This window comes from Trichosurus vulpecula, chromosome 5, assembly GCF_011100635.1.
Source record: "Trichosurus vulpecula isolate mTriVul1 chromosome 5, mTriVul1.pri, whole genome shotgun sequence".
NCBI classification, from domain to species: domain Eukaryota; kingdom Metazoa; phylum Chordata; class Mammalia; order Diprotodontia; family Phalangeridae; genus Trichosurus; species Trichosurus vulpecula.
This window is the reverse complement of record NC_050577.1, coordinates 56795134-56819745: the sequence shown is the minus strand read 5'-3', so window position 1 is coordinate 56819745 and position 24612 is coordinate 56795134. Positions and strand designations below refer to the sequence as shown.

Below are 24612 nucleotides of genomic sequence, written 5' to 3'. Positions count from 1 at the left end.
TCAGGTCTATCTTGGCTCTAAATCCAGCACTGTATCCATTCCTTCTTTAAAATTTACATGACAGGGACCCTAAGGATTATGAAACCAAGCACTTTGAAAAGTACATTAGAGCTTTCAGAACCCTGGAATTTAACAATCAATCAACATGAATTTATTAAGTATATACCATGTGTCTAAGTTCTGAGGATCCAAAGAAAAGCAATGACTCTTTGCCCTCAAGAAACTTACTTTCTAATGAGGAAGACAATTTGTAAATAAATAGATATAGAAGAGAATCATCCAGGGTAGATGGAAGTTAACCTTAGAGGGGACAGTTGTAGTAGCTATGGGGACCAAGAAAAGGTTCCCAAAGAATGTGGCAAGGAAACTAAAGTCTGAGGTGGAGTCCCTAGGGATTCTAAGAGTCTAAGCATTTATTAATCACCTGCTATTTGCAGGACACTCTGCTACATGCTGGTAATACAGTGATAGAAATGAAAAATACAGTGAGGTACACCAGAAACTAGACAATCTTCCTGAAGAGGGAATCTACTCCTTATTTCTATTATGTGGAAAGATTGGGGGAGGAGGAAAGTTATTCATTTTCCATGGGGGAGAAGGAGACACAGGGTGAAAAAACAAAAACTGATATTCACATAGCACTTTATTATCCCCTTTGGTTTGATCTACACAATAACCCTGTGACCCAGGTGCTATTATCATCTCTATTTTAGAAATGAGGAAACATGGAGACAGAAAAAGTTTAGGTGACTTATTCGTGTTTGAGGCAGATTTCAAACTCGGGTCTTTCTGATTTCAAATTTAGCACTCTATCAACTTTGATACCTAGCTACCTCTGTGATACAGAGAGGGATTCAGTGGAAGCACTACATTATTGACCTTACTGGGTATATGTGTGCTTGGTGTAGGCAAGGTGGAAAAAGTCGATGAGGGAGACAGCTTGCCCAGAAGCTGATTTTAAGGCCTTTCATCATGTTATCCGCCCCAGCAGACATATCACAGAGACAGTGGTCAAGACTTCATTCCCAGGGATTGATTAGATCACTTTATTTATTTTTAATTGTTCAATTCCAAATTCTCCACCTCTCCCTCCCCCACCCTTTGAGAAAGCAAGAAATGATACCCATTATACATATGAAGTCATGCAAAACATTTCAACATTAGAATGTTGCAAAAGAAAAAAACCAAGAAAATAACGAAAGTGAAAGAAAATATGCTTCAGTCTTTACTCAGGGTTCATAAGTTCTCTCTCTGGAGGTAGACAGCATTTTTTTCATCATGAGCCCTTTGGAATTGTCATGAATCATTGTAGTAATCAGAGTAGTTAAGTCTTGAATGGTTGACTGTCATTACAATATTGCTGTTACTGTGTATAACGTTCTCCTGGTTCTATGACTAGATCACTTTAGATGAGAGTCTGGTTAATTTTGATTCAACATATTGGGGCCCTGGTGACAGACCAATCCTTATAACTCTAGAAGTGCCCTAATATGATGTTTTCCAATTGGTAGTATGAATTGATGGCTTATATGTCCCCTTCAAGTGGTGTTGTTGATCACATAAAGAAAGAAAAGGAATGGAGTTGCTGAGCTCCAGCCTAAATGGCTCTGGGGGATAGTGTCCAAGTATACTGGATTTTTAAGAACAGGGTCAATTTCATTTATTCCATTTCTTTGTTCCTATGAGCCATCAAAATGCCCCAGAAATCCTAGTATTTCATCAGATGGTAAATTAATGTATCATATTAATAAGGATTATAATAAGAAATGTATAGATAGCATTAAGATTGAAAGTTCCCAAAGATAAATGGAAGTTCTTGAACTTGAAGGATCCATCAACTCTAGAAATCACATGTGAGCATTTGCACTTGTATCAAAATTTAGAAGGAATACTTCTAAGTTTTTACCTCTCAGATAAGAGAATTGTGGAAGAAATGGTATGCTTCGAGAGTTGAACCTCATACAAAAGGCAAAAACTAACTCTGTTCATTATCTGAATTACCTGGGCTTTTAAAAAGCAAATTTAATAACCTCGATAAATTTCTCTGAATTCAGATTTTTTTTAAAAAAGCTGTAAGTTGGATGACCTCGAAAAGACAGGAAATCTTGAAAATGTTCTTTCCACTTTTTTGGTATGATGAGCTTTGTAATGAACTCCATAACCTTATTAAATCATATCTTAATGGGAACTTGTTAGCCAAATGGGATAAGGAATGTACCTACAGTTATAATATTGTTAAATTGACTAAAAGATTTTTGTTGGAACATTAATAACCTGAATATAAAAATGTATTTTATATTCAAATATAAAGAAAATATGCAAATTCATCCTGTTTACTGCCAGGTATAAATTTAAAGGTCATTTCTGTATATCTTGTCACCCTGTCACACTGTGGTCCTCTCTTCTTCCCTCCATCACTGAAGTTCTGTAAGTAGTCACATTCTTCACCATTTATGTGTTTATGTACTTCTCAGCGTCCCGTCCCTGCTACCTTTCTCTGGATTTTCTCTATCTATAAACCCTATAAGCATCCATCCTCAAAGTGCACTTCACCATTGGACTTTACACATTGGGAATATCTTCTGCCTCTGATAGGCTGACACTCAGGCCAGCAGTCAGGCTTTCATTACTCTTCAGAATCTCTGCACTTTTTCTACCACCTTCTTCTCTTTCTACCCACCCCACCTGCACTGGCCTCCACCTCCTGCTTTTCATTTTCCTTTTATGTATTGTCTTCCCTGCCTCCCTTTGGAATGTGAGCTCTTTGCAGTCAGGGACTGTTATTCTGCTTGTATTCGTATTCCCAACACTTAACACAGTAACCTGGCCACATAATAAGCCTTAATAAATGCTTATTGATTGGCCATTCCCACCCCACTCCTGAAACTACCATCTCCAAGTCAACAGTAACTTCTGATTTGACCTTTTCTCAGTTATCATCTTACTGGACTTTCCATATCACCTGACACTTGAACACTGCCCCCCCTTCTGGATACCCTTGCTCTCCTTTAGCTTCCTTGATGTTAATTTCCTCTCATTCTCCTCCAACCAATCTGTCCGGTCCTTCTCCATCTCCTTCTCTTCTTTACATTCCTCCATCTACTTGGTTGTCTTAAGGTTCTTTTCTTGGCAAGTCTTCTCTTCTCTCTCTACCTGTTCTGCCGTGAGGACATCATATATCCCCAGGACCTTAATTAGCACCTCAATGCAATGATTCCCAATCAAATAAATACATCCAACTCCCCATCTTTTCACTGAGTTCCTTCCTGTCTAGCTGCTTGATGGGCATCTCCACTGAGATGGCCCTTTGCCACCCCAAGCTCCACACATCTAAAACTGAGCTCATTAGATTAGCATCATAATAGAGAAGAGAATACATCCACTTTGAGGAGCACATAGAAATAGAGAGGGAAAAGTTGAATAATATTTCTGCTTATGTTAATCTTATTATATATCTTTTGTTTTTATATTACCTACATTTCCTAATGTAAATTCATAGGTCTGCCCCAGAATGCAGAAGTTCCATGAGTCTGAGAATTAATTTTAGATTTCAGAAATTACTTTTATTGTAATTCTCTTTAAATAGCACCTGGCACAATGCTATATGTAGTTAGGTGCTTCTAAAAATCTTTTTGTGTGGTAATCTTTTAAGGGAACAAGCAATTATATTTTCTGCTACATGGGTTTCTCTGATGATATATATGTGTATATATAAACATATATGTGTGTCTGTGTATAATACATATACAATACTTATGTGCATATATATATGTGTGCATACACATATATGATGGTACTTACATATGTGTGTACACATATGTGATTGTATCTCCCAAAGGAAGATGAAAGTTTAATTCCATTTTCATCCATACCCTCCCTCTTTAAATTACTTTTTGTTATTTTCTATATACTTTCAAGTCAAGTGAACAAGGATTTATTAAGCACCCATTATGTGTCAGGCACTGTGCTTAATGCTAGGCACACAAAAGCAAAAGATAGTCTCTGCTCTCAAGGAACTCAAAATCTAATGTGGGGGACAACATTCAAACAACTATTTACAAAGCAGAATACATAGAGGATAAATTAGAGATGATCAAGAAAGAGAAGGCATTATCACTATAGGGGTTCAGGAAAGACTTCTAGATTTTATCTGAGAAATGAAGGAAGCCAATGAAGCCAGGAGACTGAGATGAGAAGGGGGAGAATTCTGGCCATGTGAAAAAGTCAATGAAAATGCATGGAGATGGGAGATATCTAGAGTAGGATTTTATATTTGATCCTGGAAGTGATAGGGAACCACTGGAATTTACGGAATTATGAGAAGAGGGGTAGAATAATAAGGTCAGACCTGAATTTTAGGAAGATCACTTTGACAGCTTTCTAGAGGATGGACTAGAATGAGTAGAGGCAAGGGAACTAACCAACAGGCCATTGTAGTATGATATGAGGCAATGAAGGCTCATACCAGTGTCATGGGAGAAATATTACAAAGGTAAAATTGACAAGATTTAGCAATAGGTTAGAAATGGGGAATGGGAGTGAGGAGTTGAGGATGATACTCAGGCCTATTCTGTGAGCCTGGGGGACTGAAAGGGTGAGGCTGCTTTCCACCATAATAGGAACATTTGAAACAGGGGAGGGCTTGAGGGGAAGGAGAATGAGACCCATTTAGTGTGTGTTGGGTTTAAGACATTCAGTTCAAGATATCTAATAGGTATTTGGAGATGAGAATCTGAAGGTTAAGAAAGAGGTTAGGGCAGGAGAAGTACATGGTAATTGGTTCCTGGGAGCTAATGTGATGTGCATTTTTTGCTTTTGTATATCTACATCTATCTATATCTATCTACAACCAGGAGGCCATTCTCACTGGAGAGCACATGTTAGGGTGTAAAGTAAAAGAAGAATGGAAAGGTAGGAAGGGGCCAGGTTATTAAGAGCTTTGAATGCCAAACAGAGCATTTTGTATTTGCTCCTGGAGACAATAGGAAGCCGATGAAGTTTATTTTATAGGTAGGAGATAGATGGGGCCAGTGGCTGAATGGATAATGAATCTGAAATAGGCAGACCCATTAACAAACTATTGCAAAAACCAAGGTGTAGGTGATGAGAGCCTGCACGAGAGTGGGGCAGTATCTGATGAGAGAAAGGACATATTTGAGAGACGTTGCAAAGGTGAAATCAGCAGGCCTTGCCAACAGCTTGCATATGGGGAGGGGCGGTGTGAGAGGTAGTGATAAGTCTAGGATGACTCCTGGGTTATAAGCCTGAGGGACTGGGAAGATGGTGTTGTTCTCTGCAGTCATAGGGAAGGGAGGGGACAGAGGGTTTAGGGAGAAAGATAATGAGTTCTGTTTTAGACAAAGGGACTTTTAGATGTCTGCTGGACATAAAGTTTGAGATGTCAGAAAGACAAGCTCAGCAGAGATTTGGAGCAGGAAAGGTGGATTTGAGGATCATAAGCATAATTAAATCCATGGGAGCTGATGAGATCACCAAGATAGTAGCTGAAATAGTATAGAGAAAGAAGAGAAGAAGGTCCAGGACTGAATCCTGAGGAACACCCACAATTAGAGCACATGATCTGGAGGAGGATCTAGCAAAGGAGACAGAGGAGGAACAGTCAGATAAGAGGAGAACCAGGAAAGGATAGTGTCCTGAAAACCTAGAGAGAAAAGAATATCAAGGAGGAGAGAGAGAGTGGTAAACAGGGTCAAATGTTTTTTAACAACTCTATTCTAATTAAATTTAATTAACAGTTATAATTTTAAAACTGTATTATAGCAATTTTAAAATTATAACAGTATTATAAAATATTATAAAAAATTATAAAATTATAACTGTATTATAGCAATTACTTTTGACCAGGTAATATGCCAATTGGAGTGTACTTTGCTTTATTCTCCATAAACCATCTTTTGGAAATTTTAGGTTCAAAAATTTGAAAAGATGTTATGAAGCAGATTATGATATTTCAATGAGCAAAAATAATTTTTCTTCAAATAATAATTCACTGGATGACATTGACATTATCATAGCATATCCAAAGTTCAAAACACTGGCCATTGCATTCAAATAATATCTTTCCAGAGCTCCACAATGCAGCCTATTTATTCTATAACAATTGCTGATACTTTATGAGAGGAATACAGTTCAAAATGCCCTAGAAAATTAGAAATGGCCCCTTAAAATGAGATGAAACTAAGTAAGAAAGAGTTCAAGAGTTATCTGTTTAAGGGACAGTCCTCTCCCCAACAAATAGAGATTTCCTTGGCTCTAAAATGAAGAGGTGAATTCAGTTTCTAATGTTCCTTACAGTTGTACTAATCTGTGATTCTATATGGACACAGAGGGACTGGCTAGGCAGGTATATGTAGAAATCCACCTGAGGGTCATTGACCACAGGCTTATTTTGAGTCAGCAATGTATAATTGGAGTTTTTTAAGTCAGCATGATAGTAGAGTACATTAAAGGGCAGATTTGAACAAAAGAGCCAGGAAATCATCCTGCATGTCATTCACTCTTTCCTACTCTGATCAGCATGAGATTATTACATGCCATTTTACTTACTATACTCTTTTAAGGGACGTGGAAATAAGAGAAAGCAACAAAGTTGATTGGAGGGATGAAAAATTGTTTGAAGACAAAGGAATGACTCAATCACTGGCTTTGAGTATAGAAGAGCTTTTTATAAAAGGGAATGCTGATCAATTCTCTATTCTAGACAAGATGGAACTAGACAAAACTGCCAACCTAAATTAAGAGACTTTTCAGGGCCAGCTAAGGAAAAACTTCTCACCTGCCAGGATGATAAAATACTGGTGTGGATTATCATTATGGAATCTCTGGCCCTACAGATCCTTAACAGCAGATATCTCTCTTGGATGGTTTAGATACTCATCTGTCAGAGATAAAGGGGCAGGACCCATTGATCTCAGTATAATACTGAATTGACTGCATTTTCCCAAATACCAATAGTTTTATTGAAATTCTATTTTTAGTCAAGTTATACAAGATAGCTCATTTTAAAATGCCTTTTTCAAACCATACTGTGTTAAATATGGCCTATTTTCAGGGGGCCATTCAATAGTTAAATATCATTTTGGCTATTTTTTTTACTATGCTCATTTGATTTCAAATGTCATTTCTGCATTAGGAGAGAAATACCTCATTTTCTCTCTTCCCTTAAAGTTAAAATAATATTATAAAAACATAGATTGCACAAAGTAAATGTCGATTGATTGGGAAATGACAGAATAAATTGTGGTCCATTAATGTAATGGAATATAATGGCACTGTAAGAAATGGTTTTGTTGAACTGGGATTTTTTTTCCTCTTTCTCTTCAAATATTTATTACTAAGGAAGTCTCACTTGGTAATTTGGGGAGGGGGAAGGATACATTAAGAATCACAAAATCAAAGAATTTGAGAGTGGGAAGGGACCTCAGCAGCTATCTAGCTGGGCAACCTTTAGTTGGGCAAATAGATGACACAGTGGAGACAGAGTATTGGAGTCAGAAAGATTTGAATTCAAATCCTGCCTCGGGAACTCATTAACTGTGTGACACTGGGCAAGTCACTTCACCTCTCTCAGATTCAGTTTCCTCAACTGTAAAATGGGGGTAATAGCACCTTCCTGTTATGGGGATCAAATGAGATCACATATATGAAGTGTTTTGCAAACTCTAAAGTGTTATATAAATGGTAGCTATTATTATTTTTAGCTAACTAGCTATCCCAATCTGTACATGCAAAGAATCCCTACTATAATCTGCCTGAGAAGTGGCCTCTCCACCTTGGCTTGAAGAACTCGAAGGAGGGAGAACTCACTGCCTCCTGAGGCAGCCCCATCTTTAGGATGACTGCAAGAGTTAGGACCTTTTTCCTGACGTTGAGTCTAAATTTGCAACTGTAAACTCTTGCTCCTGGTTCTGTCCTCTGAGGTCAAACAGAAATCTATTTGCCTTCCACATGACAGTCCGTCACAGATACTTGAAGATAGCTATGTCTCCCCAGAGTCTTCTCGGCTACCGGCTGAACATCCCTAGGTTCTTCAACAGATGAAATAAAGGTGATGTAAAAACAGAAGCTATCAATGAAAATAATATTAAAAAGTAGCTTCCACTTACAGCTAGCACTTAAGTGGGAATTGCTTCAGTATGTCAGTGAACAAGCTGACCTATCTGACCCCCTTTATCTCGTTACTACCTTTGGTCCCATTTTCTCACAGTTTCTCCCTCAAGTACTCATTAGGAACAATGGAGACAAAAGGGAATGGTGGAAAGGGCCACATCGCCCTCCTGAAAGTCACTGTGATAATCATCCCTTTTTTGGACTGACCATTATTTCCTGTTGTTTTCCTGATTCTTTGCCTTGGTTTGCTTTTGCTCGTCCTCTGCAGGTCAAAACTTGCTTCTTGCTGTGATGCCACGCACAACCTTGTCATTTCTCAAAATAACACTCCACTTGGGAGTAACATGAGTTATGAAGCAGAGAGGGCCAGCTTCCCTATTGAAAAGGGCATTTTTCGAATGCTACCAGTGGTAAGTGAAGTTGGTTAGTGGGTTGTTTGGAACATGATACAAAGATGAAATGTTTTAAAACATTAAGTCAGAGCTTAAACTAAATGAGTACTATTGTATGAGTAATAGTACTGCCTGCTAGATTTAAGGTGGACCATTTTTTAAAGGCAGTTTTTTAATGCTCTGTGGATATGTTGGAAACACTTTTATGTAGCTTAAATAATTCTAAGTTTCCTCTATCCTCCAGTCTTACTGCCTCATCACTCTTGAATAAGATGGGTCAGTTGGGACTTCCCTCGCAGCTCATTGTTCTTTGGGTCACTATCTTATGCTGTGAAAGTGGCCTTTTTAAATCTGAAATGGGCTTTTCCCTATTTCCTATGCTGGGAGCAAAATCATACCTTGCCCAGAGAACTGTAGATTTATATTCTTTGTCTTGCTTTTATTCTGGAAAGTAAAGATGGAAAATTTGGCAGCTCCCAGTGGATGACTGTCAGATTACCACTTTCTCAATACACTGCCCTTCCAGGTAATAGGTTGTAAGAAACTGTAAATTCAAGTTTAGATCCAAACTTATCTTTTCAACAGTGAGGAAGTTTGTCTTAGAAAGCATCCTCTTTTACTGCTGACACATATACACACACATGCACACACAATCAAGCAAGCAAGCTGGCAGCTAGTATGCTCTAATGAGTCTAGGTATTATGCTAGATACAAAAAAAATTGTTTCTGCCCTCAAAGAGTTTATGTGCTATTGGAAGAGATAGTATGAGAATACACATGCACAAACATACATGCACCCACAGAGACACACACACATGCTGGCATGTGCACACATTCTACAACTCTAGAGATTGATCTAACTTCTTCCAAGCACCAGAAACTACAAATCTTTGGCAAGCCAAGTTTGAGGCTACTATATGCCAGCCCAAGGAAGTTAGAGTCAGTTTACTAGCCTCAAAACCACCTCGAGCCAAGTTCTAGCTTCCTCAGAACCTGCTGCTCCTTAGAAAAAAAGATCATCACAAATATCTGAACCAGAAATAACTCAGGGTTAGGGAAAGGCTAGAATGAATCCCAAGCCATCCCAGATGACATGCTGGTAAATGGAGAGAAGGGAGTAACAGAAGAGAAACAGAGAGCTTTGGAGGGGTTGACAGAGTCAGAACTTTCTTCCTATAACTGGTTCTACTTACTTCACTCTTGAACAGTTAGGACAAGGTATTTTATCTGTGAGTTGGTTCTGAATTCAGAACAACTTGCAGCTATGTCCCACTCAACGCACAAATAAATAAAATATCCATTTTCAGATAGTGTTAGTGGTTCATTAACAGAGGACCTATGGTATTCATTACTGCTAAAGGAAGATATAGTACTATAAGGAGACTGACCAGTTGAACTGCTCTTTTTCAAGAGAATTGTTTTCTAACTCTGGTAGGGTTCAGGATGAGAGGAGGAACAAGTCTAGGTGAATTGATGAGGGAGCCAAGAAGGAAAAAAAGAGAAAGTTGTTTATATAAAACCAATATTAGGCCTTGAAAATTAATTTGGAATAGTTCAGCACATAGTTTTTTTTAAATCCTTGAAATTTTTTGCAAGATGGGTATTTATATATCTGATGGCATAATTGAGCCTAAAGATCTCATTCAGGAACCATACCTACCTTTTACTAGATAAAAATCAATTTTATGTCTACAAGTAGAAGAGTGTTTAATATGTTTTATTTATCACCCTATCTTAGCCTTTTTGGGAGCTTAGGAAAAAAGTTTTCTCCCTTCCTGTTCTATTTACATAGTAATAAATAATGCCAAATGTTATTTCTCTCAGGAAAAATCCATCCATCCAAAGCTGTGGTTCTTCTTAAGTCTCTAAGCTGGTTGTTGGTATTTTCTCACAACCATTAGCTCACTCTGCATACTGTATTCAATTAATCTCCTACAGAGTTAAGCCACGAGCACTGAACTGATGACTTTTGTGAGTCTACAACTGAAAAAAAAATGTTCTCCTCTGTAACTTCCTTTTAACAGTCACAACCATTTGTGGGGCGTCCCTTTAATCAGTGTGCAGTGGTTGGAAATGGGGGAATCCTGAGGAACTCTATCTGTGGAGCTGAAATAGATAAGTCTGACTTTGTTTTTAGGTAAGAACATCTGTATTTCCATCTTTGAATCCAAAGATGTGTTTAAATGTGGAGTATTTTCCAGAGGGCAACATCAAGACGATACAGTCTGAAATTTGTTCAGCGTGTGTACCAATTTCAGTTCTAAAAAGATCCAGACACTTTGCAGTCACATGACATTATCCTTTGCTTACCCTGACTAGGTCAATCTTGATAAATGCACATGAGGATTCTGTAACCATAGGACTTGAAATTTTCCTGCAAAACCCAAAATGAGCCAGTAGATGTGCTCATAATTTTGATAGGGTATGCTACAAAATACTTCAGTTTCCTACATGTGTTGAGATGGTGGCTCATCTGTCTGGGGAGACCTTATTTTGACTAAATTATCAACCTTTTTCAGAATGAGAAAGCCACAATTTTCTTATCAATCATGTCATTTTTTAAACGAATATTTTTTAGATATTACAAGAGTTATTGTAAGCTTATCAATTTGATCCACCTCTTTCAAGCAAATGAAAACTAGATGCTTTCCCATAAGCATGTCCCCTGTGATTTTAAACCTTATTTATAAATCTGGGACCAAAGGTGTTGTCAATATACCTGACAACTCTACAATTACTGAATGAGTTTTATATGATTAATGACCAGTATATTAATGATGTAGTTATAATTTCGAAGTGCCTGATGGAGAAGGGAGTGGACAAATATAGCTAGGGGCCTAGCCACAAAGATGAACCCTGCCTGCTTCTATCTGCACCTAGCCTATATGGCAGAGAATATTTATGTAAGAGTAGCAATGAAGGACAGTACCAATATCTCTAACAAACCATCTGGAATCATGGAGACAAAGAGTTTAGAAGCAAAGGCCAACAGAGGTGCACCAGGATGGTACACCTGCCTAGGTGTAGTGATTTAGGCCTCCTGGGATCTTTCTTCTCATGTCTTCGTTGTATGTGTATCTGAAGCAATTAAAAGGGCAAATAGTGTGTGAGGTGAGTGTTCCCCGAATGCTTCTGTGGGTCCACAGCCATGTCCTTGATCTTCTCAAGAGCTCAGACACATTACAAGTCAAAATGGGGAGCTTAGCAGATTTGGTCTAAGAGCTGCTTATCTGATTTCTTCAAGTTGAACTCACTCCTCGGTTCTTAGTAAGGGATATCCCCCCATAATCATTGGGATAAGAATACCTTATACCACAACACTTGTGGTACATTTACAGAATATGGAGAGATCATAGGCAGCAGCCAAAGAGCTGCTAAAGGCTTCTGCTTCCATAAGCATATAATTACTGCATACTGGCCACTAGTAACCACACATCCTGTTCCATTGCATTATTCTCTCTGTCATTTAAAATCCAGCTTATTTTCTTTGGTGACAATTCCTAGATCCCCCTTTTCAGTAACTTTCAGCACCCCTGCTTCATTGCACAGATCCTCATGGGAATACAAGTCATAGAATGTTAGCATTGGAAGGGACCTCAGAGGTTATCCAACCTGTCTTTACCTGAGAAGTCCTCGTTGTAACATGCCTAATAAATGTTCATTCAGCCTCTGTTTAAAGATTTCCAATGAGGAGGAATCTAGTAATTATAATAAGTAATAATTGACATTTATATAGCACTTTTAAGGTTTGTGAAGCTCTGTGCATTCTATAGATAGTTTAATCACTACTTCCTCCCAAGGCAGCTCATTAGATGACAGATAGATAGATAGATAGATAGATAGGTGGATGACAAATGATACACTGATAGATAGATTGATTGATGGATGAATGGATAACAAATGATAGACTGATAGGTAGATATTTTCCACTTGATAGCTCTTAAAATTCTTGAAGCCTACTCTCACATCCCCTCTAAGTTTTCTCCAGGCTTGAACATCCCTAGTTTTTGCAACCAATACCAATGGGTCTTGGTCTCCTTTCCTATTATCAGACTGTCCACCTTCTTCTTGACACAGTCTAGTTTGTCAGTTTCCTTTATAAAATTCGATGGGCAAAATCGAACATAGTACTCTAGATGTGGTCTGACTATGGCACAATACTAGTGGTAGAAGGTGTCCAGGTCCTGCTCCCATAGCATCTAATTGGAATTTATAGAAATATAAGCTATGACAAGCAGTTACCAGGCACAAGGACAACCTGCAGGTGGCAGTTATTCAAGTGATTAATTCCCTATGAATGGCCATTGCCAGCTCCACATCTCACTGCCATATGTTGTTAACCTCTCAATTCCTTGAACTCCAACTAGTATTTTCTGGTGACAGTTTCTGCATGTCCCTGATCAGTAAACTTATTCTCATTTCCCTGCTTTCCTAGTCAGGTCACTCCATCAAAAACTGGCTTTGAACTTGATCCTGTGTTGCATGAACTTTCAGTTGAGGTCAGTATTTTATTAGTTAGTTTTTTTAAACTATCAGGTCATTCCATCAAAAACTGGCTTTGAACTTGAACCTGTGTTATATGAACTTTCAGTTGAGCTTACTTTATTCTTAGTTGTTGTTTTTTAACTGTTTTACTTTGTTCTAAGAGACTTCTTACTAAGGAGGAATAACCTGTAAGTGAACACAATGCGAAAACAAAACACATCAATGAAACTGAAAGTCTAAAAGAATTTGACACTGCTCCAACATGAATCAAGGACTCTACCTCAAGCTTCCAGTTGGAGTGGTCACAGCTTTGCCCCAGTAACCCAAAATATTTCATATGAAAGAAAGCTATAATAAAGAAAAATAGTTACTCTTACAGAAGACTTTTTGATAATTCCCATGACATAATTGAGGAAAATTTCTTTTTAAATTTTCATTTCATTTCACACTAAACCTTGGAAATAAAGACATTTTCGTATAAAGGTAATGATCATTTCTTAATTTTTAAAAACAAATCAAAGCTAAAGGAGTCAGTTTCTTTAATCCACTTAGGCTGCCTCTGAAATCAATCTGAACATACACACTGCTCCCTTTGAAGTTAGCAATGGCTCTGAGCCCTGGACAGCTCCATGGAGTGATAATGAGAGCTAGAATGAGGGCTGCTGGAATTGTGTTAGCTTTTTTTCTTTTGAAAGATCTCTTAAGTTCAGAGCTTTTAGAGATATAAGGTCTAGTTTGGCCCAGGATAAATGTATAGAGCAGTCTGAAAATTATTTTCCTTTTTTTTTTACTTCAAATTGTAGGTGTTTAGGGAACAAGTAATTCAACACTACCAACCAATCTCTTTAGGGCCAGTGATCTTTGGCAAATCATTTAGCCTCTCCAAGTCTGTTTCCTCATCTATCACATAAGTAAGTTGGACTAGTTAGATGGATGCTAAGGTTATGGTGAACTCTGCCCTTTAGTTGCCCATCAGAGTCACTGAATGTTATTCTTTTTCTTATCAACCTACTTGCTGTTACCTCAGGGATACTGTTATTTAAGTAATTCAGTAGATCTGTGATCTTGTTATTGTGTAGGTCATACCCCATCCATGCCTGCTAATCTTGTTTAACTTTTTCTGTCTTTCTGAATAGCCTTCATAAAGGATTTACCCAATACTGAAAGCCACTCTGCGATTCTTTAGATATTTGGGAAAACCATTGCAGCCCCTTAGTACAGCATCTTGTTATCCCTTGCCCTCTCAACATGACCAAGCTACCTCCTTTTCCAGCCAGTCACACAAATTTCTTCCTGACTTTTTTTGTTCCTACCTATGGAAAGTCCCTTTACTGAGGCAGATCAGCAATTTGTCTCTAACTTGGAGTCCCAGAGAGTGGCACTGAAAGATGAAGGAATATATCCATGACCATACAGTTAGTGTGTGTCATGGGCAGGACTTGAACCCAGGTCTTTGTGATGCCAAGGCTGGTCTTCTTCCCACTATTGCTTGAGTTCAAGTTATCATTTGTAATATGCAGCGATCTAATTATACCCACCAAGTATCCACTGCCCTTTGAATCTTCCTGGAAATGGTATTCAGCTATGTATAGCCTTATTCCATGACTGGGAGAAAACCGGTGTTTAAAAGTTGGCAAGCAAATTGCAGTCATTGAAAGTCTTACATCATTTTCCAAATGGGATCCAGTCCAGTCTCATCCTTCCATTCAATTAAATACCTGCATTATTGTTTATCTCTAGTACCTGTCCAAGATGAGCTATCTGTTCACATTTTGTGATAATCTGGGTTATATGCGTTGTTTTCCCACTTTGTTTTTCTAATGTGAATTAATAAACTGGTCTCTTTTTAGAGCCCAGATGTCTCAGTGAGTATTTCCTACAGTGTTCTAGGATTCAATTAACTTGAATTAAACAGGCACTTATTAAATGCCTACAACGTGTAAGGCACTGTTCACAGTTAACTTGAACTTTAAGAAATAGTGATAAAATCAATGGCTTTTGTTCATCTATCACCTATGAATATTAGCATTTGGAAAACTCATTAATGAGGAATTCTTCATATTTGGACTTTGTGCAAGATTGAAGAACAAGTTGGTGAGCATGTGACTCCTTACTTTACTTGTCACTTGTTCCTAATACTCAGCAACTTGTTGTCCGAAGTAATTTACATGGTTGAATCTGTCATGGATTTTTGTGTGTTGTCTATCATATGTGTGGATGAACCCTTGTGTGAGAAGAGTGCTTTTTGCTGTATTTTGCTTTACTGAGTCAACTATTCTTGTATTCAAAAGCAAATAGACATTGTCACAGTTTGTGTACTTGATACTCCTTAACCAATCCTATTACTATGAAGATGTAACCTATAGACAAAGTCATCTGCCAAAGGCTGTTTATTCTCTTCTAGTATTTTCATCAAAGATATTCTTAATTCATTCATAGACCATTCTTGCAAATATTTTAGAAAGCTGAGAAAGTAGATAGCTGTGCCAATAGTTACTGATGTCTTTATAATTGTCTTTTGTTAAAAGTACTGTCTATAATTTTTTTATTTTTTTGGAATATCCCCATTATTTATGTATCTTAAAAATTTTTCCTCACATTTCTTCAAAGCTGATCCTTGCAGTATAGATTTCTTTTCTATGCATTTGATCTAGTCCAGACTGTCTTCCCGACTTCATCTTCTTAAGTGCCATTGATACTTCCTCACTAAAGATATTGGCACTGAGGTGATGGTATCCAAGTCAAATCACCAAATATTTATGAAGTGCCTACTATATTCCAGACACTGTGTGGTGGTTCCACTGTCATCACTGATAAAAATAGATTGTCATGGAAATGTCAGCAAATCTATTCCATTTCCTCTCTCTTTGTGGCCTCCCTAGAGATTAATATACCAATGTTCTAAAGGTAATTTGGCCTGGCTGGGTCTCAGACCAAAAACTCTGCAGGCTCATTTTTTCCTCAACTAATTCTCACCATTTTTTGAAGCAACATCACTCATACTTTTCCATCTTTTACAGATGTATTTGTATTTTGAACCAGTGTGCCCCCCTGACTGCCGTGTCTCTCTGTTTCTCAAAGAAATCAGGTATTTGCTGGCTAAGATATTTACTGGGCTTATTTGGCCTCCTTGTTGTGGAGCAATTATTTTGCACCACTTAAACTTCTTTAAGAAATAGTGATAAAATCAATGGCTTTTGTTCATCTATCACTTTTAAGAGTTAACAGTTTTTTAAAAATAGATTTGGTTGGAATTACTGTAATTGCTTACAGTGTCTTCTCTTTAGTCTTCTAGTTTAATGTTGGTTTGGGCATTTGTTGTAACTAATGAATGACTCAACCATATTTTTATGTTTCTTGCTTACTGTGTCCACTGCCTTGTTCATTTCTTCTTAAAGATAATCTTCGCATTTTACAGGAGTGAAGTTTCTGAGTAGTTTGAAAGCCACAGTTCTCTTTATCTCATGCTATTTTAGTATATTTTTTGTCATCATCTTCTGTGCCCACCTTTGCCTTGAAGTCACCAAGTATCAGAGTATATATTGCCTCTATTTAGATAATCTTCCATAGTCTTTAATGGATTTCCTTTCCTTCCTCCTCTACAACAGCTTTTGGAGCATAAGCTACCATCCTGGGATTGTTTGTGGTAGCCAGATTGCTTTTGCATATCATCTTTGTATAAGGCAAGATGACTAAATCTCCGATGAAATGCTATTTTTTTGTCTTTAGGTCCAAGGTGAAACTAATTCCATAAATTAATCATTTCTTTGCCTCTCCTAAGAGAACCTATGAGCCTTCCTTTCATCTAGCTGAAATGGATTTATGTCTCCTGGATTCATTTATTGCAAGCATGCCAAAGTGAATATCAACCACTTCCTCCGAGTGGCATATCAACTTGTTTATCCTTGTACAAACTTGCACAGTAAGGCTGCCAATAGTTAAATTAATACATGTAGATAGTCCAAGAAGTTGGTGGTTCTTAGTACACTCTGCTACCCTTTCAGTGACTTTACCACTGTTATAGCAAAAGCAGAACTGAGTGTTTTGTGTTTTTATCAATTTAAAAATTTTTTTTTTATCAATTTCCTTCGTAATTTTGACCAAACAAGTCTCCTGGAAATAAGTTTCTCTGTACTCATCCAGGCTGATGTTTGAACAAAACATACTTCCTTTTGCTAGGTCCATACTTTAAACTTCCCCAGCTTTGTAGGACCAGCCAGAGCTTGCACTCTGAATGAAAGGCCTTTCGAGAATCCAAGGTCACCTGTATGTCATGATGAATCATTAGAGCAGGGATTTTCTGGAACATCCTGGCATGATACCATGTTGGAAATAGGTCTTGTCTTCATCTTTCTACAAGAATTTGGACCAGCAGTGAACAGTCGATTTTCCTCGAGAGGTATGCCAGCCAGATCCATTACTGTCGCTGCCATACATTAGTAAAACTTCCCTTTCCCTAAGGTGTTCCATTTTATTGCCGTGGCATTTTGACGGTTGCCAGAAATACTGCTGTCAGGCAGACCTGCCAAGTGCTGGCCAGCTGCTGAAATCACAAATGGAGAGCAGTGAGTCACAGATGTGGTTGGATAATGCTGCTAGCAGTCCACCCCTCCTGCACCGATTGCTGTGCACAACAAAGTCTTAAAGGCTGATGATTTTTATAATCCATATCTTTTACAATTGAGTTCAGTGGACATTTATTAAGCACCTACTATGTACCTAGTATTATGCTAAGAAACAGAAATGAAGTAGTCCCAACTATCAAAGAGTCTACATTCTTCCGTGGAAATATCTGCTGTCTATCTATCTATCTACTCAGATACATAAATACAAAGTGACTGGGAAGTGGAGAGCAGTAAAAACCAGGGGAATCAGAAAAGGCTTCAGGTAGGAGGTGACACCAAAGCCAAGCCTTGAAGTTAGGTATTATTATGATTTCTATTTGTACAGTTGGGAAAATTGGAGCTCAGAAATATTGAATGATTTGCTTAGGGTCACACATCTAAACTATGACCCAGAAGTTCCTGACTCCAAGTCTAGTACTCCAGGTGGAAGGCATCATATTTTGCTATAAGAAAAATGCAAGTTAGGGTTGGTTCCAATTTGTATTACAATTTCATAAATATGGGAAGGTGGTGATATAATAGTCTCAAACATAGTACAGTTAAAGATGTAAAACTCAAATGTTTCCCAAGGCTTCTAAGTTGCTTTCTGTATTCATTAAGTGAAGGTTTCAAGATATGTTATACTTGAAAGTCAATAAATGGTGCTAAATGTTCTTTACCCAACTTAAAACATGAGATGGACAGTAGGAAAGATAAAATTAACTGGAAGTTTAAATTTTTTTTAATTTTGGTGGTTCTGTGGTATCCAAAGTGTCCATTTGATGGAGGCCACAATTCATGCATCCATTGTGCAAATCTTGTTCTTGTTTTCCCATATGGCCTCCATAGAGGATCTATCCAATGTATTTCTGATTCATTTAGTACCTTAGGGGTACAAAAAGAACATTCAGACCCTCTATTCTTTCACATTCTCAACCAACAACCGGCCTCATTTCCTTTTCACTTCTTGAACAATTCACTAAATGTAACAAAATGAGTAGGTCTGTCTATGCTCACACTGAAATGTGAATGAGAGCACCAGTATGTCTGTTCATTATGACTTAGAATTGATTTTTGGAGGGGGAAAAAGTCACATCTAAGAAAACAAAAGCAAAAGAGTCTGATGAAAGCAAGTGAGATTGCTGATTAAAGTGTTCAGAGCCACAGGCCATGTTAGTCCACACCTATAGTCCCTTTTACTGGAGGCTGGTGGATTGTTTGAATTCAGGAGTTCTAAGCAAGGCTAAAGTCAATTTCATTGTCCTCAATGAGTCTGGCACCAATATGGCGAGGCCCTGGAAATGGGTCAAGGTCATTAGGCTGCTTAAGAGGAGGTCAACCAGCCCAGGTCAGAGATGGAATGGATCAAAGCTTCCATGATGACCAGCAGGGGAGTCAGACTGTGAGTGGCCACTGTACTTCCAGGAAGAGACATTTCCCCCCAAAAGTGTTTGGAATCTTTCAAAAAATAGTCAACATGTGATTGTTATTCCCATTCTTTTTATCTGTTCCCATTTTTCTCCCTTTATGCTTATGTCTTTCAATTTTGCTCATCCCTTACACTTTACACTTTGATATAAATACAAGTCACTAGAATCCAAAGCTTTTGTAAGTCACTCTGTAGTCGAATGAAAAATTACTCTTTAAAGAGTTTCTAATTGAAGTGAAGTTTGATGGGACCCCAGAAGGGAGAGGTACTCTTTTGTGAAAAAGTAAAGATATCATCGATTTCCTATTTTATAATGTTTTAAAAATAATTTTTCCCCTAAATTTCAGATGTAATCTCCCCCCAATCACGGGAAATATTAGCAGAGATGTTGGCAATAAAACCAATCTGGTCACTGTTAATCCCAGCATCATTGGACGGAAGTAAGTACCATTACATAATTTTTTTCCTTTTTTTTAATTTAAATATTTTATCATTTTTATAAGCATTTATTTTCTCTCCCTCTCACCACCATCCCCTAATTAAAAAAGGAAAACCAAAGCCCCCATGACATATAATTTTTTCAAGAACATTTTTTCACAGTCTGTTACATCAGTTTTTGGCCAGAGTTTACTTGGGGCTGATTGATGATGGCAAGAATGCCCCAGTGGCCCTTTATGAATATGGACAAACATAAGTAGGATTTTTTTGATGTGGTTCATTGGTTGTTTTTTCATAAAGGTTTTATTTTTATTCTGACTTTATAGGCTGGAGGCAGCACACAGCAAGGGAGAGAGAGCTGATTTGGGAGTCAAAGGACCTGAGTTCAAAAGCTGCCTCTCCCACATGCTATTTGTGTGATATTTGGCAAGTCCCTGATTTTTTTCTGGGCCTCAGTTTCCTCATCTGTAAAATTATGGAGTTGGCCCAGGCAACATCTGAGGTCTCTTCCAACTCTCAAACTTGTGATCCTATGATTAAATGTTGCTCATACAAATGAAAATGAGTTCATTCTTTTTGGTAATGATAGCATAATGTCATCAATTTCATATATACTTTTAGCGCAACTTTTCATCTTGTAAACATTTTCTCTAGAGACAACATGGTACAGTTCTGGATTTGGTGTCAGAAAAACATGGATTCAAATCCTACCACTGACATTCGTGAATGGTATGATCCTGGGCAAGTCATTTAACCTTATTTCTTTCAGGTCTTGTCTCAACCATACAACAAACCAATTAAGACATCAATGGGAGCTCTGCAGGCTGACAAAAATGATAAAACCTTTTAACGTTGCTCCTATCCATAAAACTCTTCATTTGAAAGCCTTGTTTAGTTCTGGGACACAATATTTAGAAATCATACCATTAAAGCTAAAGATTTTTTGTTCATGTTTTAAAGCTTTTTTTTTCCTTTCTTTCCCCTCTGTCATCCATCAAAAGTTACACAAGCATCTTACTCGGGCTAATTCTCCCAGTGCCTAGGCAGTTCTGTTCATTGCTCATCAATTAGGAGTCTTTAGAGATGGTGCCAACTCTGATTTTAGACCATCAGGAGACTGTGTTGCACACTGATGCTGTCACAGCTAAACATATTAATACCTTCCAGCCAGAGAGTGAGCCTTGGAAGAATCAAGCAAAACAAATCCCTACTCCCTCTTTGATTTGTTTGTACTTGAAAACAAATTTCCATGCTTTCCCTATAGAGTTTAACTACTAGAAAATTTTCTTGATTGACTGACTAAAATTCAAAGGAGAGAGTAAGCTCTATAGAATAAACTTTTACTCTCTCTTTTATTCTCTCAATATTCAATACTCAATTTGATCTATAATTGGATCACCAGTATGGGCATTACTTCCAAAGATGTGACTCCACATTGTGTATGTGTGATTCTTGTCTTCCCATAAATTGTCCACAGACGCCCACTCAATATAATGAAGACCTTCCTCATGAGCTTGTCTTGACATCATAAGGATACCAGTGGAGCCTACAACCTTTCCATTGGTTATCTCTCACTATCACTAGTTGGCCATTCCTATTTATAGACAATAGCTTCTTAGGTGGCAGCCTACACATGGTTTCTCATTTATAATCCATGGTTTGTAATATTTTACAGCCCTATAGTGCCTATTGTACACATCTTCATTGCCCTCTGGGAGATCCTTCTCATCCTCTAATCTTGTTTGTTAATTGTTTGAACAAGAACATAAAGGAACAAATGAGGTTTTGCTATTTGTTCTCTGAGAGCTTGATTTCTGAAACAGGCAAAAATCAGTACAGGCAAAGCCTCTCGATAGCAAGATCTTTTAGAGAAATAGTATAACCCTAGAGGAAAAAGGGATTATAACACCAATGTTACTAACAGCTGCTGTGGAGGTGTAAGACCAACAACACCACCATGCAGGAGGGCTGCTAGCACAGGTTCTTTGATCTGCTTTTCTGAAGGAAAGCAACTTAAAGGGGTTTACAATCTCACTTTAATTAAGCATACATATATCATTCACTTAGTTCAGGGGAAAAAGTCAGCACCCTGAACTTCAGAGAAAACACAAACAGAAGTTACTAGCAGAGATTATATAAACAGGGCAAATGATACAAATCAACAGAAAGTCCATACCAATACCTACAAAGTTACCAGAGAGAGAAGCACCAACATCTGGATTGTCAAAGCCAGGGGGCTCCTTAACGGGTACTCAGAGTCTCATCTGGCCAAATCACATGACCACTCTCCCAATGAGTGAGCCCCCAAAGCAAAATGTTAATTTCAGAGTATATATACACTTCTTCAGGGTCAGAGTCAACCACGTGACTCAAACTCATGTGACTTAGGCTTTCTTGTGACTTAAGCAGGTCATCGACCAACTCTTGATTCAACCAAAGGCAAGGCTCAATCAAAGGCACTTGGTTGCTTTAGTGCTGAGAAGCACTCCAAAAGAAAAAACAGCAAAAAGTCCCACTTTGCTTGCCATTACAAGGATGAAGCTATCAGTGATTACATTTCTTAAGTTTAGGGTATGTTAAGGTGATGTTTTCGCCTATCCATGGGGAGAGCACCCACGATTGTTGGGGGTGAGATAAATGACTTATTGAATGGTATATTGAAGAAACGTTCATGAAGGAATTGGAATTTGAGAAATTATGTAAGTATGATCATCTCATGGAGAGTAGCTGGAAGGTACAATGGATAGAGAGTCTGCCTCAAAGACAGCCTCCACCTGAAGGCAGGTCTCACCTCCGCCCTGTACTGACTGTGGTCCCTGGAGCAAATCACCTAATCTCTCCACCTTCTAGGCAACTCTCCAGGACTATAAATTGCAGAAAAGGGATTGCTTACTTTGTGCTGAGTACTTTACAAGTATTATCTCTCCTGATCCTCACAAGAACTCTGTGAAGTGGGTGCTATTATTATCCCCATTTTACAGCTGAGGAAACTGAGGCAGACAAGTTAAAGTGACTTGCCTAGGGTTACACAGCTAAGATGTGTTTGAGGTTGGATTTGCACTCAGATCTTCCTGATTCTAGACCCAGTGCTCTATCCACTGTTGACACCTAGTGTAGGAGTGCCTCCTACTGAAATTATAGGTTCAGCCCCTGTCCTTAACCTATCATCTTTTAGGATCTTCAGCTAGGAAACAGTAAGAGAGTTGGGAGGGGGAAGAGGTGGACAGTGCTTTTCCCTAGGATGTCTGAGAAGTCAGGCGAGGAAATAGAATGAAAACCCTAAGAATTCTGACACGGACAGATGAACGTCCTTGCTTTTGACAGTGAGCAGGCAATGGACTCTAATTAATTTTCTTTAAGTCTATTATATGCCTCATTTGTTATTCATTATTATAAATGTTCAGTGTCTGAGTCAAAGAAAAAAAGTCCAAAGTGTTACTAAAATGACCGGTTTTAGTGGTCACGTTTCGTTTCATTTTGTTTGGTCAGGTATGGTGAATTAAACGTAAATAAATCAGCGTTTCTGAACAGCATCGCAACCTATGGAGAGGCATTCCTTATCCTGCCGGCATTTTCTTTTAGAAGAAATACCGATGTCTCTTTTGAAGTATACCACACACTCCGTGGTTTTAAAGCCAAACAGAAGGCTATATTTTTTCATCCCAAGTATCTGAAAAGCCTGGCCCAGTTCTGGAGAACTAAAGGTGTGAATGCGTTTCGTTTGTCCTCTGGCTTAATGATCACAAGTGCTGCTATTGAACTGTGTGAGAATGTGAAGTTGTATGGATTTTGGCCTTTCTCCAAGACCACAAATGACACCCCCATCAGCCATCACTACTATGACAATGAATTACCGAAACCTGGTTTCCATGCAATGCCCATAGAATATAGAGAAATTCTTCAGCTTCATGGGAAAGGTGTCCTCAAGTTACAATTTAGTAAATGTGAAGCAGCTTGAACAAGGTAGGTCACAGTGTCTTAATTTAAGATAGGGTTGGTGGGCTTGTTTGCTTGTTTGTTTGTTTAAGGCAGTTGGGATTAAGCGACTTGCCCAGTCACACCCAGTAAGTGTGTGAGGCTGGATTTGAATTCAGGTCTTCTGACTCCAAAGCCCATGCTCTATCCACTGCACCACCCAGCTGCCCCCTGAATTTAAGATAAAAAGAGCTTGAAATGGAGTTAATATTTAAAGGAGAGCATTCTCTGTATTCATGAGATCCATTCTTCCCTCGGTAAGCAAATAGCACCCATCCACACAAGTGGGAAGTATATAACAAGAGAAAAGGAACGTTTATCTTTTAAATTCTAAACTCTCCTCACCCTGTATTCACACACCTTAATTTTGCTCCAGGCAAAGAGCAATTGAGTATCCTGTGTTTGGGGGCTCCTTTAGCTATCCTGTTGTGAGCTTATTCTCTATGTCTGTCTGTCTGTCTGACAAAGAGGAGAGCACTGAGGTAAGACCCCATGACTGATAGATGAAGGTGCCTCATGGTGGAGGGGTCAGGTCTTGTGCCCACTTAAGTTAATCTTGTTAATTTATGGTTGCCCCCATTGTCAAATGGTGCCAAGGATGGGGAGCCCAAGGCCTCAAGTGGCCTTCTAGGTCCTTGGGTGCGGCCTTTTGACTGAGTCCAAGTTTTACAGAACAAGTCCTTTTATTAAGGGGATTTGTTCTGTGAAATTTGGATTCAGTCAAAGAACCACACATGAGGACCTAGAGGGCCACATATGGCCTTGAGGCCACAGGTTCCCCACCCCTGGTTTAGGCTTTCTACTTGCTCCTTCCATCATTTTGGTCTTTGTCTCCTGTTTTCTTCTTCTCTTCCCCTTGGGGGATTTTAGCCAAGGGGGACAGTAAAACTTAAATCACAAAATTAGGGAGTTGGAAGGGACCTCTGCAGCAATTTCGTGCAATCCATCCCCAAAAGGAATCCTCACTAGAACATATCAACAAGGCAATTCATTGTCCTTTTGGATATTCCATTGTTAGGAAATTTTTTGCTAAATCTTGAATATTTTGTATTTGAGCTTCTCTTCCAGCAAATCCTTGATAAATGTTGTTTACAGACTGACCTCTCTATGCCCCATTTCTTCATCTGTGAAATAGGGTTGTAATAATGCTTGTCTTACC

At 38.3% G+C, this 24612-nt stretch overlaps 1 protein-coding gene across 1 annotated transcript in view; it reads left to right on the top strand.

Moving 5' to 3' along the window:
- Nucleotides 1-23436, top strand: part of ST8SIA6 (ST8 alpha-N-acetyl-neuraminide alpha-2,8-sialyltransferase 6) — a 115293-nt gene extending 91857 nt beyond the window's left edge. The window contains exons 5-8 of the mRNA XM_036761210.1: nucleotides 8399-8540; nucleotides 10547-10659; nucleotides 19388-19480; nucleotides 22968-23436. Of these exons, the coding sequence (XP_036617105.1) occupies nucleotides 8399-8540; nucleotides 10547-10659; nucleotides 19388-19480; nucleotides 22968-23436 (817 nt within the window). The remainder of the gene's footprint in view (nucleotides 1-8398; nucleotides 8541-10546; nucleotides 10660-19387; nucleotides 19481-22967) is intronic.
- Nucleotides 23437-24612: the final 1176 nt, after the last annotated feature.